Consider the following 17,032-nt stretch of genomic DNA (forward strand, 5'->3'; position numbering starts at 1 on the left):
CCCCGCGGCGGGGAGGAGCGGGACGGGGCGGGGCGGGCCATGGCGGCCGCGGTGGGCCATGGGCTCGGCGAGGGCGGTGGCGGCCGTGGGTTCCTGGGCCCGCGGGTGCCCGCCGAGGTGGAGGCGATGGCCCGGGGCGTGCAGGACCTGGCCAAGGACACGTTCCGGCGGCTCCTCAAAGGTACGGCCCGGCCGGGGCCCGCCCCGGCCCGCAAGGGCAGCCGCAGCCCCCGGCAGGCACGGGAGGGGTTCCCAGCCGGAGCCGCGTTCCCCGAGGAAGCTGTGGATCCTCTCGAGAAGGGAAGGACAGCTATTGGAGAGCGTCCAGAGGAGGGCTGCGGAGATGGAGAAGGGCCTGGAGGGGAAGCCGCATGAGGAGCGGCTGAGGGCGCTTGGTGTGTTCAGCTGAGGAGACTGAGCGGAGACCTCATTGCAGTTCCAGCTTCCTCGGGAGGGGCAGAGCAGGGGCAGGCAGCGATCTCTGCTCTGTGGGGACCAGAGTCAGGGACCAGGAAATGTTCTAAAGTTATGTCAGCGTAGCTTTAGGTTGGATATTAGGAAATGATTCTTCACCTATATGGTGATTAAGCGCAGGGTCTCCAGGGAAGTGGTCACACCCCCGAGCCTGACAAAGTCCAAGATTTATTTGGGCAACGCTGTCAGGGATGTGCTATGGCTCTTGGGGATGGTCCTGGGCAGGATAAGGGTTGGACTCGATGATCTTTGTGGGACCCTTCCAACTCAGAACATTCTGTGCTTCTATGACAGCTGAGAGGCTGCAACTCCTGTGGCGCTTCCCCATCGCCTTTCACAGCAGGAAGCTGGAGCTGAAGGTTAAATACGATCAAGGGCTTTCTTCATTGTTTTCTACAATTCTGTAAAATACATGAGAACAAAGAACAGATTTCTGCAGCTATGGATGGCCCCTAAACTGATGCTGAGTGCTGTTAAAGTCATTCCTCTCTCATCCCTGTGCCCCAGAGCCAGTGGCCCAGTCCCTGTCAGGTTGTGTGTGACAGTCAGAGACCCTGTGGGCATCTTCATAATGTGCAGGAGACAATACAGGAACCTCAAGGTGCAGGTTCTTGCTGAGGTTGGGGCTGTAAGATTGACAATGATTGATTGCATTTTTGTCTGTGAGGCTTCTCCCTGTGGTGAGAATTTTCTCAAGGCACTTTTAACCATCAAAATGAAGAGTTGCTCAGTTGAGTAAATTAAGGTATGTAAAATAATCATGGATTAATGGAAGAGATATTTAGCAAAGCAAAAGCAATGCTTATTTGTGGCCACCTGAGAGGGGGGCAGCTGCTGCCCAGTGTGGTGGTGTGCTGCAACCCTGACACATTTTCTCAGCTAATACCCTGTCAGGATTTTCCTTTTTGGTTGGAGTCAAGAAGGACTCAGTGTCTGGTAGCTGGTTTGTCTCAAAGTGTTACTGTGAAGTGTCAGAAATAGAACAATGTATCCAGGGTTTCCTCATAGTAGTTGAAGTAGTAAAGCTTACCTATAGACAGATGCATTTGGGACAAAACTAAATACAGATGTTGAACTGTATTTGCTGTCCAGTGCAGGGACCACAGAGACTGAAATGCTCTACCAGTGCCGGAAAGCCTGAGTATCTGGGTTTGATTTTGGTGTAAAAGTACCTTAAGTCAAGTAAAATCATAGACGTGTTTATATGAATGTTCACAGTCTCCAGGTCTTCCTCTTTTTAAAGGGGTGTTGCTTTGATTTCTTATTCACAGTCGCCATTAATGCATTGGAAGGAAAAGACTGCAAGGAATCTGTCAAGCTGATTGCAGAAAGTGCTAATCTCTCAGAAGAGCAACTTGCTTTCCTCATTGCTGGCATGTATACCCTTCTCCGAGAAGCACTGAGACTCCCCATATCAACCTTCAAACAAGAAGTAAGTTCTGGGAGTATTTGGACCCTGATAACTTAAAAACTGCATCAGGTATGAGTTATTAAATCCTATTTGCCAGGGTAGGGTTCTGCACATAAAAATATTATTCCAAGTCAAAGTCGTTGGAAGAAACTGTTAAAAATCTAGAGCTTGTTATTTCACTTGGGTAGATTTAAAGTGTGCTTTTTGACAGAGTATTTAAGCTTTGGGAAAAAGATTGCTCTATTTTTGCTTCAGCATTTTGTTTACTGTACATGTTTGTTTTCACTCTGAAATTAAAACCCCCAAAGAAACCACAGCAAAGTGTTATTTCATAGGCATTGCCACTCTCTCTTACCCCAACTGGGTGTTCACATACCACTCTTTTTGTCCATGCTTATCATTTCTGCTATTTGCTTGCCTACCTTTGTTCATATTTCTGCCAAAGAGGAAGGAAAGTCTTATGGCCAGAACAACACATGAAAATTGGAAGAAAGTGTAATTTCCACTTATGCTGGGGATGTGTGGTGTATGTAGATGCTTGTTGTGTTCCCAACCCTTATCCCTTCATGCCATTTTCTCTCATTTTTCATGTTCCTTAAATTTTTCCTTTCTCATTTTATGTCAGTGAACCACTGCTGGACTTCCAGCACCTCTCTCTTGTTTGAGATACTGTTTCATATTTACTTAGGCATACTGGGCATGTTCACATAGTGCAGAAAACATAATGGAAGCATCCTTTTAGTATTCACACCTTACCTTTTGCCACTTCCTTTCTGTTGTTATAATCTAAACAAGCTACTGCAAAACATATTTGAGAGTGAGGGCACACAGTTACTCTAAAAGAAGAACATGTTCTGGATAACTATGTAAGAGAAGTGGCAGAGATGTTGTTTTGAAAAATAAAGGCTTCCAAAATAGTTAAGTCTTTAAAATTAAGTCAGAACTTGATTGAACACTCCTGAAAAATCTTCTCAGTATGCCGCCTATCATTTCAAAACTACTGGCACTTGAGATTCAAACTTCTGGGGAGAGATACCAAGCAAGAAACCACTCTTGTTTCACTAGATAAGAAATGATCTTTTAAGGCTACATCATGTAAAATTGCACCTTCCTTGTCTTTCTAGGCTTTTAAGGAAGACCTGAAGGAGCTCAGGTATGCCTGTTTATGTCTGTTTTTTTAATGTTTGTTTTTTCATAATGTTTATGTAACTGCTTCCCCAAATCAACTTTTTTGCACAACAAAGTTGCTATGAAACTTACCTGTAAATAACATGCAACACATCTGTTGCCAAACATCACGTAAAACCAGGTGTTGTGTAAGACTTGATTTAGCCCTGAGCATGAGCAGTGAATTTCACATGCTGGGGAGAATGGTCTTATTTAGGCTGTAATGTAGGTTATGCAAATGTGAATGACCTTGTCTCTGCCATCCCCACTTTGCCCTGCAATATTTTTTAACATGTTTGGTAAGACAGTGGTAACATTTCAGAAGCTAAGGAAGTGCCCTGCTTTTTCACTTCTTTATAAAGGCCAACCATATACTACTCATGAAACCCTTCCACCTTGTTCAGCTACAGTCTCTCCTGCCCATTACCCAAGAAGTCATAACCTTTGTTACGGCTTTGTCAAACTCTGTATCAGTCTCTCCAGAGTATCTTTGAATAGAAGGTCACATCCAAAAGCCAGATACCAGATGATAATAATATTTATGGGGTTTCCCTTATTTCTGTATTCAGTAGCAGTGAGAGAATAATAGTAGTTGATGTTTTCAGCTGTAGAGAAACCTCTGCACCAAGGCTCAGTTATTTTAAAATGCTATTTTGGCGCAATTCTAAGCATTCCAATTGCCACCTAGGAGAAACAGATATATTTCTTATTCTATATTTTTTCATCATTATTTGCCTGTTAACCTGCACATTGGCTTTATCCTTGGACTCTGTAGAGTCACGAGCATAATTTACTTCATGAGCAACTTCAGACAAATTCAAGTTGCAGATTTAGATGCAATTGGGGTGTAATCAGCAAAAGGTGAAATTAGGGCCTTGCTAGTTGATACAGTTTCCCTGCAGGTCAGTGCTGGGCTTTGGCCTGCCTTTTGTCTGCTGAGCTAAAATGCAAGCTGCTGCCTCTGCCACACCGTGGAGTTCACACCCAGGTTAAAGTAGGTCAGTAAGAAACTGATGAATTGCTTTTGACCCAGTGGGAGCTGATGTTTTTTGAGGTGCACACAAAATGTGTTCAGTTTAATTATGGACTAATGAAGAGCACCAAAAGCTCCATGCCAAGTTCTCAGGGGCTAGAATACTCATTCCTGTACCAAGCAGTGGAGAAAGTTGGTATAGGAGTGCCAGAAGTCAGAGGCCAGGCTGGCTGTGTCTAGAAATAGACACACCCAGGTCCCTGTCCTTGTCATTTGACCACACTTTAATGCTTTACACTTTTGTGATTGTGTTTTGGGGTTTTTTCCTCACTTTATGGTTTATTCATGCACTTTATTCAGACACTTTTCAGTCTAGATGATCTTTCCTATATCTCTTATATCTTGACAAGTCTTTTTATCTTTTTGTCCTGGTTAATGTGACTGAACTAGTAGCAATAGTTCAAGTAGCTGCATTTGTGTTTCTTGCAGACTTGTATGTTTTATGTGCTGCTTGTTGCTGCTATTCTCCCTTGATTCTCGCAGTACTGGGGCTCTTCCTAACTTCTGTCTCTGACAGTCTTTTTTCCTGTGAGTAGCTCTGTTCACCTTGTGGCCAAACTTTTAGAAGACTAAATAGCTTATTCTACTTCAAACTATGATACTTAGTAAATTTGGTAGTACCTTTAGCATCTTTGGTTCCTGTGGGAAATGTCATTTCTTGTATTTCCCAATGCATTTGAGTTTGAAATGCCTGCATGTTTTCAAGGCACTAACTTATTACATTCAGATATTTACCCTCCTGCAGTGGCTCCTGTGGGTCATCCTGTGACCAAATGCATGAAGAACACATATAACTGGTTGAGCAGCAGTGTCTTGGCATTATTGGCACCAAGTGTTTGGGCAGGTATTTTGCAACATAAGGCAGAATAATGGCTTATTTCCCTTTTTTTGTTGTGTCTTCTTTTAAAAGGTTTGAGCTCTGCCCCAGGTTACCATTTTTTTTAACTTCCTGCGTTCTGTTTTGTTTCCCTTCAGCAAAGCTGAACCTTGAACTAATTCCACTCATGTAAATTCTCTATTTCCTGGTGAGGTACCTGGTCTTGGCTTTTAGTTTTTGTGGAGAGAGAGACTGGGAGGCATGCCCACTTCTGATTAACTACATCAGTACCTCTGGTTTCAAAGGGTTGCCACTCCGTATTCCCTATTTCTTAGCCTGAGTGAGAATAAATTCACTCTAGATTGTGGATGCTGGGTTTTTGTTCCCCTCTTATGTTATTTAATAATTTTATGGCTCAAGCCAATAACAGGGGATTGAGACGTACTCACACATTTCTTACCCTTTGAGTCCTTTGCTCAGTCTGCTCCTTTGTAAACTGATTGCCATCTGTAGCTCAGGCTGAGCTGTGCCGTGCTCTGTCTGATCTGCTTAGTGTGTGTGGCTGGCCTCATGCAAGGTGCTTGAACCAGGAACAGAATTTTCAGCAAAATCATTGACTTCGCAGCAAAAATAATGCAAACTCAAAGGTAATGTTAATGCTTCTGTTTTAGTAACACTTGCTCTTACAGTTGAAGTATTGTGCTAAATACTATCACAAACTTATTGCAGCCCCCTCTCTCCAACTATTTACTCCATAGAGAGGATATCCAGTCATGCTCAGACTGGGTTAAATGATACACTTGCATGGAAAGTGTAAGTAATGTTTGCAGAAGTTGCCTTGTCTCTTCTGAAAGACAGATTCATGCAACCAAGACAGCACTGTTCTAGTACTTGCTAAAAAGAATCCCTCTTTATCCAAGCACCATTTAAAGAAGTGGTGTAACTCCACCTCTTCCATTAGGAATTCCAGCCATAGTAACTGCTGTTTCATTTTCCCACTGTGGGAATTGAGAAGTTGTTTTTCCCCCATCATTAGACACTGTAAGCTCTTTAGGACAGGTAACTTCCTTGTTTGCTTTGATTTTCCTTTGATGCACCGCTGTGTATCTCCTGCCACTGCTGAGTAATGTCTCTGGCCAGTGATTCATGATGAGTGCTGGATTTACTGTGGCGGCAGCAGTAGCTACTTCTTCCACTTGTCTAACTTGCCTCTCTGTAGGAGGTTGCTGTCCCTGTGGCAAAGGCAGCTGAATGGAGAGTGTTTGCTCTGTAGTCTTTGCAATTCACAGCCTGATCTATTGAACTGAAAATCAACAGCAGCGTCAGAGCAATAGTAAAGGAGTGGAGAGGCACTGGATGGATGGAGCATGAGTTAGTGTGTTCAGCCAGTCCCCATGTTAGGTGTGCTTCTTTTGTAAGCAGTCTTCATTACAAGGGCCTCTGTTTTACTTTTGAGGGAACAATTCCTTATGTCTTCTTTTCATTTCACTCCAGGTGAAAGGGAAATGGTAGGTTTGGCATTTTTGAAAGCATGAATTGCTGGCCTGCCTTCTACACTTGCCAGAGCCATCAGTAAAATTTTTCTTGACTTTACTGTGAGAAGTGAAGCAAATACTGTTTTTTTGAAACTCATTGTTGCCATACTAGGTAGGACAGGAGGATGTAAAACAGTTTTTAGGGTTCTTGATATAAAAACATAGACTGACTTTTGAGACCCCCAACTGAATCAATACTGAAATGCTTACATAAGAGCTGATGCAATTTTAAGCAATGAAGGATAGAAAATGTTGACACATCTTTTGTGTTCTGTAATAGATTTAGAGGTTTTTACGTAAGGCCATATAAATGTGGGTACAAAAAACTTAACTGTTCTGTATTGTTCTTCTCTTTCAGGATACCAGAAGATTTCATTGTGGACTTTTCCAGTGTAGTCTTTGGTAACAGGTTAGTGTCTTCACATGTCATGCATTGTGCAGGCAGCAGAGTTGCACAGAGCTCTGCTGAGACAAATTCCTTGCCTATTGAAGGGACAGCAAAATTTTCTAAATTAGTGAGAACAAGAATTGTCTCATTATTTTGATTCAGCACAGTATGAGGTCCATCCTGTGTGGCTACATATGCATTAAGTAGCTTTCATATCAACTTGCAATTTTTCTGTGATCATCATTTTATGATATTCTATAGACTGTACATCAGTACCTACAGATGAAGAATGCAGTGCAGAATTAAGCATTTTTGCCATCATTATCATTGCAAGTTAGAGCAAAAGTGAAAGTCTTGCTTTGTTGAGAGACAAGCTCCATATGCCTTCTACGTGCTGTGGTTCATGGCAGCGTTCTCAGATAGCATTTCATCAATTCTTAATGTACAGTTGAATTGGGAATTCACACTGGGTGACTTCATGACACACATGAGATAGCAAGTGCTCTGCTAGCTGAATTTCATTTTTTAAGCATTATTCCTCAGCAACTCCAGAGGAAGTACTGAATCAAGAGCTTTTTGAATAGCCTATCTCTTTGTCTGTTCTTGGGATTCCCTTTTTCTATATGATTCTCTGCTCAACTGTATTCAGCTTATTCTACATCTAGAAATGTCTTGAACATTTTGCATCTGCAAAACTTCTGCAGGGCCAGGAGTTGGACTTCAGTGATCCTTGCGAGTCCCTTCCAACTCAGGATATTGTATTATTCCAATTTTCTTCCTAAAAACTTGAGTTCACCCAGCACACAGCATCACTAACCCAAGTCTGCTCCAGATTCTTTGCATAGAATCTTGGTAATCACAGTTGTGGTATTTCAGTTACCCTTACAGGGGTCTGAATGCTGCTACCAAAGTTAAAAATATTTTTCATTTCCTTGATTAAGATCTTGGCTTACAGCTAAAGGTTCTTGGAGTAAAAATAAATTCAGTCTTCTCATCTTTGCTCTTCTGTTTGAATTATAGGTGTTAAGGATACAAAATTCATGGTTGCAAAGTGAAAATATTGTTTGCAATGGAAAAAGAAGATAAATTTAGATGTAATTTGAAACATGCATGATTGTCTGTTTTCTACTGTGAAATCACGATGCTGGAAAATTTAGCTCTTTCATTTTGAAAGCTGTGATTATCCAGGGTAATCTTGCTCTGTGTTTTGAGACCAGAGAAGAGCACCTCAGATTTGATTTCTAGACAGATCTGCTTTTATAATCTTAAATGTAACACTGAATCATACATATGCTTATTGAGTTGTAAATATATATGATTGTGATGGTAAGAAATGTATTAGCATCTGATAAAAAATTCAGTATGAGCTAGATAACCCAGAAAAATCCATTTTTAATACTTTTCCTGGCATCTTATCCTATTTTTGGAAATCTGTTCACTGAACAACAGCTCTGAAGTATTTGACATTTGTATTTCTGTGTCCCCACTGTTCCATCAAGCTACACAGACTGAAAGGAAAGAAAAACTTGCCACATTGACAGCATCAAATAACTGCATGAAATTAAAACTGTTTTTTAAGGGAAAGGATAACTCTAACTTCCCCCTTTCTGAATGGTTATAATAAATGCATTGCTGCTTTTTTTAATAGTGTAGCTTTAGTTTCTGCCAGGAGGGTGCATTCTGTGTGCCATTTGTCAGCATTTCACACATACAGGTTTACTCATTCTTCCCGTTCAGTGGCCTGCTAGGCGTGTCTTGTTATGTGCATAGGGAACCATCCAGAACTTGTCTTTAGGTTTTGCTATTGTTAGGTCAGCTGCTGCTCTAATCTTTCATTTTCAGGTGCTCTTGTGCTGCATCCTGTGGCAGAAAGATGTTCTTGTCAGGTGTATCATCCATTCCACGTATAGCTTAGATGATCTCTGGCTGATCTGTGGTCCTTTATTTGTTCTGACTTCTGCCTTTGCACCCTGTGCTTGCAGTAAGTTGCAGCTGTTAACAGAGAGTGTTTACAAAATGTAATTATAGTCTATAGGTTTTGGATGTAAGATTCATTGAGCCTTTTCTGCTCCATTTTGCTATTCCTCTTATAAATCAATGGCTTGATTAGCAGCCTGTATAATTTCTGTATGTATGTTGGCCACTGTGCACATTCTGTCATCCTTACAGGATCCTTGCAGTTTCAGTTGCAGTCTTGTCCAAGCTGGGAATGTCCTGACTGAAGCATAAACTAAGCTATAAAAGCTGTGACTTTTCCTGAGGGAATGGTACTGAAGTGCAGTCCTGACCAGAAATATTGCTTCATATTCAGCCACAGAAATGCCATTGCCCAACATTATTCAGCAGCTTCACCTCTGTTTGGGAGGTCACCATTGCTGGTCTTTCCCACTGTTGCTAACTAGAACATCTTCCTTTTTTTTTCTACTTCTTTCTTCCTCCAGAGTGCTGGTGCTGCACTGAATGGACTGCCTTCCATTGATGGGAGTTAGCATGTCTTAAGGAAACAGTAGCAGTGTGGCTATTTTTAGGGATTCTCCAAATTAAGCAATACTCTGGCAGCAGCTCTCCACTGAGGGAAAGGTCTGTTCTTACTGTTTAATCCTGCTAATGACTGTTCTAGACTCCAGCTCCTCATGGTTGCACCCAGCTGTGGTGACCTACTTCCTATCCCGGAGCTGACAGTGAGTAAGAAACAGCTGATCTACTTTTTTTTGCTCATTCCTTTGCTGTACTGTTAGGAATGTGTGTCACTTCTGACACTACCCAACTCCCCCACCAAAAGGATGAATTCTTCCCTATATCACCTTTGCAAAAAGCAGGAGTATTGGAGGATCTCAGCCTGTCAGTCCTGTGTACCTTACTGGATCATTAATCTTTCTGGGCAGTTTCTAAAGGCACTGGCTATCTTGCACACAGAATCTGAGCAGGGATGTTAGAGTGCCATTCCTACAGTCCCTGATTTGTTTAGAGAGGATTCCCTTCTGATGTAAAGTCTGTAATTAGATTATGTGTAGCACCATGGATAAAGGATGTAACGTTTCTTATCCTGCCCTTAGCGGGACTATTGGAGTAGCTTTGAAATGTACCGTAAATAACTTCCAGGGGCATGGGATGCTTAGAGAAAAAACACACAGTAAGTAACACAAAGTCCAGAACTCCAGATCCTGAATGAACCAGCTCAGTGACCTCATTCTGAGATTATTTGTGCATATCTATCTAAAAATGAATGGTTGTTATGTGTTTGTATCAGATTTGGCTTTTTTAGTTACCCAGAGCTTAAGATGCTGTTAAAACTTTAAAGATTACCAACCATCTGAAGTTTAACCACTGTCAACTGTATTTCCTTACAGAAATAAATAAGGGCTTGATCAGTCTAATTCTTCTTGCAACATGAGTAACAAAGGAAGTGCTTGGTTTCTTACACATCAGACTAGGCAAAAATCTTGAAAGTTATGCTGGGCTTGGCAGTGAACATTATGTAAGGAATTGAAAGTTTGTAAATTATGTTGGATTAATAAGAACCACTGATTTAAGTATACTTCAAAATACAGTCAAAATACACTCTTAATATTGCTGCTTGCCATTACTGAATTGCTGAAGAATTACAGTGACCTCATCCGATTGTTTTGCTTAAGTCATCTCTCTTGTTCCTGTTGCTTGTTTCTCTTGGATCTGCATGAAGGTAAAGATACATTTGCAGATTCTTTTCTATGCCTCACAATTGCATATAATTGAAATAATAGACATGCCAGCCACCACAATGACTCTTACTGAACTTTATAGTGACATCAATTTACTGGAATTACACAGGCACTTGGTCACTTTTTTCAACATGGATCATAGTTAAGCATAGAAAAAGGGTATAATCAGAGCAAAACTGTCTTAAATCCATGATACCACCACTTATTCAGACCTCTCTAAATGAGGACAGTTGTAGGAGAGAAACAAGTTCCAGACGTGTTTGTTCTGAAGAATCGGGTTTTCTCCTGAGATTGCTTTTTCTTTTAGGAATTTGCATTTCAGTCTCCTGTTTCTGATTGACTCTTTAGGCGCCCTGCTTCTGAAGGCACAGCTCTGATACAGAGAAGTAGGCTACCAGGTATCCAGGACCTCAAGTGGAGAGTGGATGTGGCGATATCCACAAGGTATAAAGGAGAATCATGCATGTCCCTGGAAATTATTTTGCCTAAGGTTAAACTGATTTCTTGGGCTGCTTAAAAATGTTACCGGGGTTAAAATGTATCTTGCTTTTAGGGATTGGCATAAACAGTATTAAACAGTTTATGGGTGGAATTTTCTGAACAGTGTAGAAGACAGTGTATATACATGCTATTGTTGTTAACAATTCACTCGAAGTCTGTCATTTTAAAACTTAATAGAGCTCATACAAATCCACAGGTCCTCAGAGATGAATGGAATAAATTAAATGGATTGAGCCTCAAGCATCCAGGCAAGCTCTCGTTACACTGGAACAGGGGAGGGAAATCATCTATTCAACTTTTCAAGTAGACTGTCATTTGTATGTTGCACATGTTAAAATGACTTTCCGTTCCCTGTACATTCTGCTGCAGATTCTGCAAAGAGATGCTTCAGAACATCATCTTTACCACTGCCATAGTTATGCAGCTGGTTACTGTACTATCTCTTGTGTTTTTTTCACAAAACAAGATCAAAGGCCTTTGTAATCATCCTGCCTGTACCTGCAGTGAGTGACTTCTTGCCACCTGCCACAGCAGAGGCGGCTGGGGGACAGATCTTTGGCCAGAGCCAGAAGGAAACAAAGCTGTTGTCTGTGCCGTTTTAGTCTCTGTCTAGTTCTAAGCAAGACAGTCTGAGATGAACAAAATTGAAAGATGATCCAGTATTTGTTAGTAGTATAAATTGTTAGCATGTTACACAGGAATCACTGCAGAAAAAAAATCTATACCTGAAAGAGCAAAATATCCAGATAAACATCCCCAGGTGCAGTGCTTGCAAGGTGCATGCAAATCCTGTGATTTGTTTTCTGAACAGCGCAGGAGCAGCAGATTATCCTTTTTTGTTTTCCTTCCTCTTATTTTCCTTTCCAGTTAACCTTCCCCCTGGGATTTCTTGTTTATCATCCAGCAACAGCCTCTGCAGAGAGGTAGGGTGGCTTCTGGCTGTAGTGCCTGTCAGTACCTGAGCAGGCTTTGGCAGCATCAGTTGATGGAGCTGCACAAGAATGACTCATTTCCCTGCTTTGGGTCATCATATAAAATAACAACACACAAATTTAGGATGAAGACTGGAAGAGCTTGATTACACAAATGAGGTGGCAGTTGAAAGTATGAAGGGATGGAAAGGATTAATGCAACATGGTCAACTGTATAGGAAAACTGTGCATTATTATTAGCAGTACTTGGTCAGCTCTTATCCCTATTGTAGTTCCATTAAACTGATTATGTAAAAACAAAAATGCTCCTAAACTTGCAGTTACTAAATTATTAAAGAAATATTTAGTCTCAATACTGAGGTAAATTGGACTGGACTCTTACATTCATGAGTTGCCAGACAGACAGGTAAAGGACTCAGTGACTGAAATTACTCATGTTCTGTGTAAAGCCTACATGAAAGTCTAAAATGGTTAATGTGCAATGCTGTACTCATCACACTGCTGATGTCTCCTGCTGTAATACTAATAATGTTAATAATTTCAGTTCACTGGCCCGTGCACTTCAACCATCTATTCTGATGATGATGAAGCTTTCAGATGGGACAGCTCATCGCTTTGAAGTGAGTCTTATTGCCATAATAAATAAAAACATAAACCACTTGAAGTTTTATTTAGAAAGTTGAATTATTATTTAAAATACTAAAGCTCTTTTAAACAGTGTGTTACCTTTGCTTGGTTTGCTTTGGAATCCTTCATGTTCAGTGTTGCTGCATACAATATATAATGAAACATGAACCAATATAATTTCATACCTTGTTCCTACACAAATTCTGTTGAAATCTGGGGTTTTAGAAGAATATTAATTACTGAAAATGCTGTTGCACAATATCTGGTCTGATTAAAAATTACGGGGTTGTTATCAACTATAACCTTCAGACCTGATGGTGGCTTTTGAGGGCAGGAAAATTACAGGGGTAGTTTATATAATGTATGATACACTTCTACATTTTCTGCATTTGGCAGAGAATGGTAACATTCTCTTCTGTGGCAAAGGTAGTTTCATTCTTTTTCTTCAGTACTGTTCTTGCTGCTAGAAAGTTTAAAAAAACCCTCTTTGCTTTTTACCTCAGAATTAGTCAGTGACAGTGTTTATGACACTGTACCTAAAGGCTTGCCAGAAGATGGCATAAACTCTTCCATAATTTTAACCTTTGAAAAGGAATCCTATTTGTGCTATAAATAACATGGTGATGCATACAGGAATTCAGTGCACAGCAGGCATTGTTACCTTTGAACTCTATACAGATTTTGGCTTCAGTTCCTGAGTTAGTAGTAGTCTGGAAGGAGTACCAAAGCCCTGTGGGCTGAAAGAGATGGAGTGATTTTACTGCTAAAATGTTGTGCAAGAAAGCAGCTGTGGTGGAAGGCATAGATTCTCTACATTGCAAAATGTTAAGGGTGCCACTTCACGGGAGATCAAATTTACCACTCTGGACAGTCCAGCTCAGAGCTTCCCAAACACTATTTGAGGTCTTCCATGGAACTTAAATGATGCCATGAACTTCAGGTTAACCCTTTACAACAGGGTAAGCTTCACCTGTGAGAATAAAAGCTAGTATATATTCTTTACTGTTTAGATCTGGGGCTTTATTTTCTGGCATATATGCCAAGTCTTTGTCTTAGTGCCACTGTTTCTGGTTTGAGTTTATTTTGGTTTGAGTTTAGGGGATTTTTTGTTGTGAGTCTGTGGAAGACCCTTTTCTATTCTCCTCTCACAAAATTGGGTATCTGTGCTGCGGTTGGCAGAAGGATGATAAGGGTCTTTGTCAAAAGAACTGCTGTCTTCAGTGCAATCAGAGGAGTGGAGTAAATGAGGCAGCCTGGGAGCAGCTGGACTGGGTGGGCACTCACGTGAGCACCTGTGATTGTGCCCTGCCTGTGCAAAGTGTGGGTCACTGTCTTAACATGTAACAAATTTCCATCCATGTGGCTTCTTAGGCTTGAAATGATCAAGGAGAGTCCATTAGTCTCCTGCACACTTAAAAATGCTTTGTATGTTTAATCAAAGTCTTTTGCCTTCCACATATAGACAATGTCCAGTGCCCTTTGCCCTTGAGGTTGGTGCCAAGTCTCTTGCCTCGAGTCTCAGTTCCTTCCTCTTACAAGTTTGAACAAGCAGAGTATCTGGAATTTGTTGCTTGAGAATTCTGTAGGTTCCACGACCTTCTGCATGTCTGTGTCTTTCCTTCCAATCCATGACTGTTACTTCACCACAGCAGTCCTCAGTTTGCATCCTGTAGTACTTCCTTTCTCCCATCAGGCAGTACAGAAAATGTACTAGGTAGCTGTTATTTCAGGTTTTTTTCCACTCTCCTTTTCCACATGAATTTAGTTGAATTAACTGGATTTGACTAACCTCAAATCTTTTGTCTTAAGTTTGAAAAAAATAAAAGTATTTTGTGAGAAACTGTGCTGACGCTGCAATGTTCCCTATCTATGGGCATGCCCTGGCAAAAGGTCCCGAGAGGAGGTCTTGTGTCTTCTAATGTGAATATTTTGTTTCAGGTGCCGGTTGCAAAGTTTCAAGAACTGAGATACAATGTTGCCCTTATACTGAAGGAAATGAATGACTTGGAGAAGAGGAGCATTCTGAAGATCCAAGACTAAACACTTTTAAATTGGGAGTTTATGGAAGAGGCCTGGAACCCTCAGCATGTTTTGTGAATGGCAGAGCAGGGGACCATCACCGCTTTGCCTGTATGAACTTCAATGTGGCATTTATGATGTCTGCTGTAAATATTTTTTCGATTCAAGTGTTAAAAGCACAAGCTCTTTTTGTAAGACTTAGGAAAACCAAAAAATATATCTATGAAAAATATAATGCTGTTTGCGAGCATTTTTGTGTGATTCATCAAAACATTTTTTAAATAACTGTCTTAATAGATGTAAGAGTCATTTATTTCTGATTATGATTCATCACTTTAATTATTTTTGAAAGTCTGCTACCGGAAGGCCCAGCAATGTGTATGTATCATAAGAAAGCTCTGCAATATTTCAAATAAAAAAATTAAATAACAAACCCACTCCTGGCTTCTAGTATGACAAATGCAATCTTGAGTTTTGCATTAGTAAAATTGTTGTCTAGCTTCTCAGTCAGTGACTGAGGTATAGCTACGGATATTTAAAGGCTAATTGGAAGAAAACTGGAAGTCTGTATGTCAAGAAAGAAGTATCAGCTGAGCTTCCAGGACTAATTCCATGGAATGACAGAAGTGGAAAGGTGCAGTCTGACTTTATCTGGTTGATTATAGTGGGCTAAGCAGCAATCATCTCATAGGTTTCTGACTGGAAGTGCCTGCCTCTTGTTTCACCTATTGCCTGTATGTTTGAATGAAATCAGCTGACATGACTAGGCAGAAACCTCTGGCCCTTCAGTGATGGTGAACAGTGGGAGGCAGTGATTTTGTAGTCCACTACAGCCATAGACTCATTAACTGTGCAGGTCAGACTCCAGGAAGAAGCGGCTGCCTGCAGCCTCTGGGATGAAAGTCACAGGTGTGAGGATATCCAAGCCCCAGGCCAAGAAAGGACTTAAGCATAGACTGAAGTTCCCTGAGTTGCTCCAGCAGTTGGCCTAGATGATCAACTGAAATAGTCTATTCTGTTATTCCTTTGCCCCATGAGTCAACCTTGAAAGGACTCCTTTAACTTGAAGCATATGTTTTAAGTTTCATTTAAATGCTGTGGGACCACAAATATGTCCCTAAGAGTTTTGCCAAGAAGGGATGCATTTCTCAGTCCTTGTCTGAGTTTTCCCCAGCAGCAAAGTTATGGAGGCTGTGAGCAAGGGCCTGGAGACAGCACAGGCTGTGGGCGCTAGAGCTGGAGGCTTTATCAGGCTGTCAGGTGTACTTTAGAAAGCACATGTTACTGCCACGGTTAAGCATTGGCTTATTCCAGCTAATTGCAGGGTTTCATTCTCAATAGTACCACCCATACTTCTCTCATGTTTTGTGATTCTAGAGCTTGCCTTTATCTTCCTCACCCCCTACAGTAAACTACTGAAATTAAAATTGTGGATTCAGAAGGCCTTTTACACTCCCACAGATGTTTGTGTAGGAAAGGATGACTTGGATTTTAAAAATCACAACAAGCATAATAAGACTTATTTGTCATACTTCTTAAGAGTAGACTTCTTTAACAGCAGTCCTTACCAATCTAAAGATAGCCGAATAGCTCTGGTCCAGAAAGCTTTTACAACCCGAAGAATGTGTCCCGTAGTTTCCAATAAACCATCAGCCATGATTTCAAACTGCTCAAAAGCTTCATGTTCCATTTGCTTCATAGGGGACTCATCAATAACTTCCAGCTTTGATCCATGATGCATCTTAGCTTTTGTTTTCAGGGCACACCAAACACCAAAGCACATAAAGAATTAGCTCCTGTAACTTCAAGTGGATTGTGGATTGCACTAGTTACTCAGTGAAGCTTGTTGGTCTTCTATTTGGAATTACATTATCACAAGCTGTGAAACAAAACATATATCATGATGTTCCTTGCTACAACCTTTCCCTTCAGGATGTTTAGGTTTATAAGGTTTCAAACTGCAAAGATAGCTCAAACTGAGCCTAAGTGAAGTCTTTTCAGGCAAACGCAATGCTGCATGGGGATAAAATGATCTGTTGCTCAAGGCATTTGCAAAGTAATTTGTTACTGGTCAGAGTAGAAAAATCCATGAATACCTTTATCTTCTCGACAGAATATATGAATTCAGTTGTTCTCCTGGAACAGCAATTGTCTGTTATCCAGGAATGGAGACGCTTCCTGATTGTGTGAACATGAGGAACCCTGGATGGGTTCCATATGTTCTCTGAGCCATTTAGTCTCAAATTTTTCTTGCCACACATTAAGCAGGAGTTCGCTCTAATTGGAGGTTTACACCATGCATGCTGAGGGGTACTTGAACAGAAGTCACCACCCAAATAGCTGATGGGAGTGCATAGTGGATAATTCCTCGGTTTTGTTAAAATGTGAATCTTCAAAGTACTGTCAGGTACCTCAGAACTTCATGGC

The 17,032-nt window shown here is 41.0% G+C and overlaps 1 protein-coding gene across 1 annotated transcript; it reads left to right on the top strand.

The window, feature by feature from the left end:
- The first annotated feature begins 16 nt into the window (after window positions 1–16).
- Window positions 17–15,042, top strand: COMMD5 (COMM domain containing 5). Its single transcript, XM_071569481.1, has 7 exons — window positions 17–181; window positions 1,746–1,906; window positions 3,010–3,038; window positions 6,796–6,846; window positions 10,875–10,970; window positions 12,504–12,579; window positions 14,525–15,042. The coding sequence occupies exons 1-7, from the start codon at window positions 40–42 to the stop codon at window positions 14,624–14,626; spliced, it is 657 nt and encodes a 218-aa protein (XP_071425582.1). The 5' UTR covers window positions 17–39; the 3' UTR covers window positions 14,627–15,042.
- The last annotated feature ends 1,990 nt before the right edge of the window (window positions 15,043–17,032 follow it).

The sequence above is a fragment of the Pithys albifrons genome, chromosome 14 (assembly GCF_047495875.1).
Source record: "Pithys albifrons albifrons isolate INPA30051 chromosome 14, PitAlb_v1, whole genome shotgun sequence".
In the NCBI taxonomy this organism is placed as follows: domain Eukaryota; kingdom Metazoa; phylum Chordata; class Aves; order Passeriformes; family Thamnophilidae; genus Pithys; species Pithys albifrons.

Bases quoted from the DNA above. Each gene is read 5' to 3' on its own strand.
- COMMD5 (XM_071569481.1), top strand. From the start codon at position 40: ATGGCGGCCGCGGTGGGCCATGGGCTCGGCGAGGGCGGTGGCGGCCGT. The intron at 182-1,745 runs GTACGGCCCGGC...TCTTATTCACAG, and splicing joins GTTCCGGCGGCTCCTCAAAG to TCGCCATTAATGCATTGGAA. The intron at 3,039-6,795 runs GTATGCCTGTTT...CTTCTCTTTCAG, and splicing joins GAAGACCTGAAGGAGCTCAG to GATACCAGAAGATTTCATTG.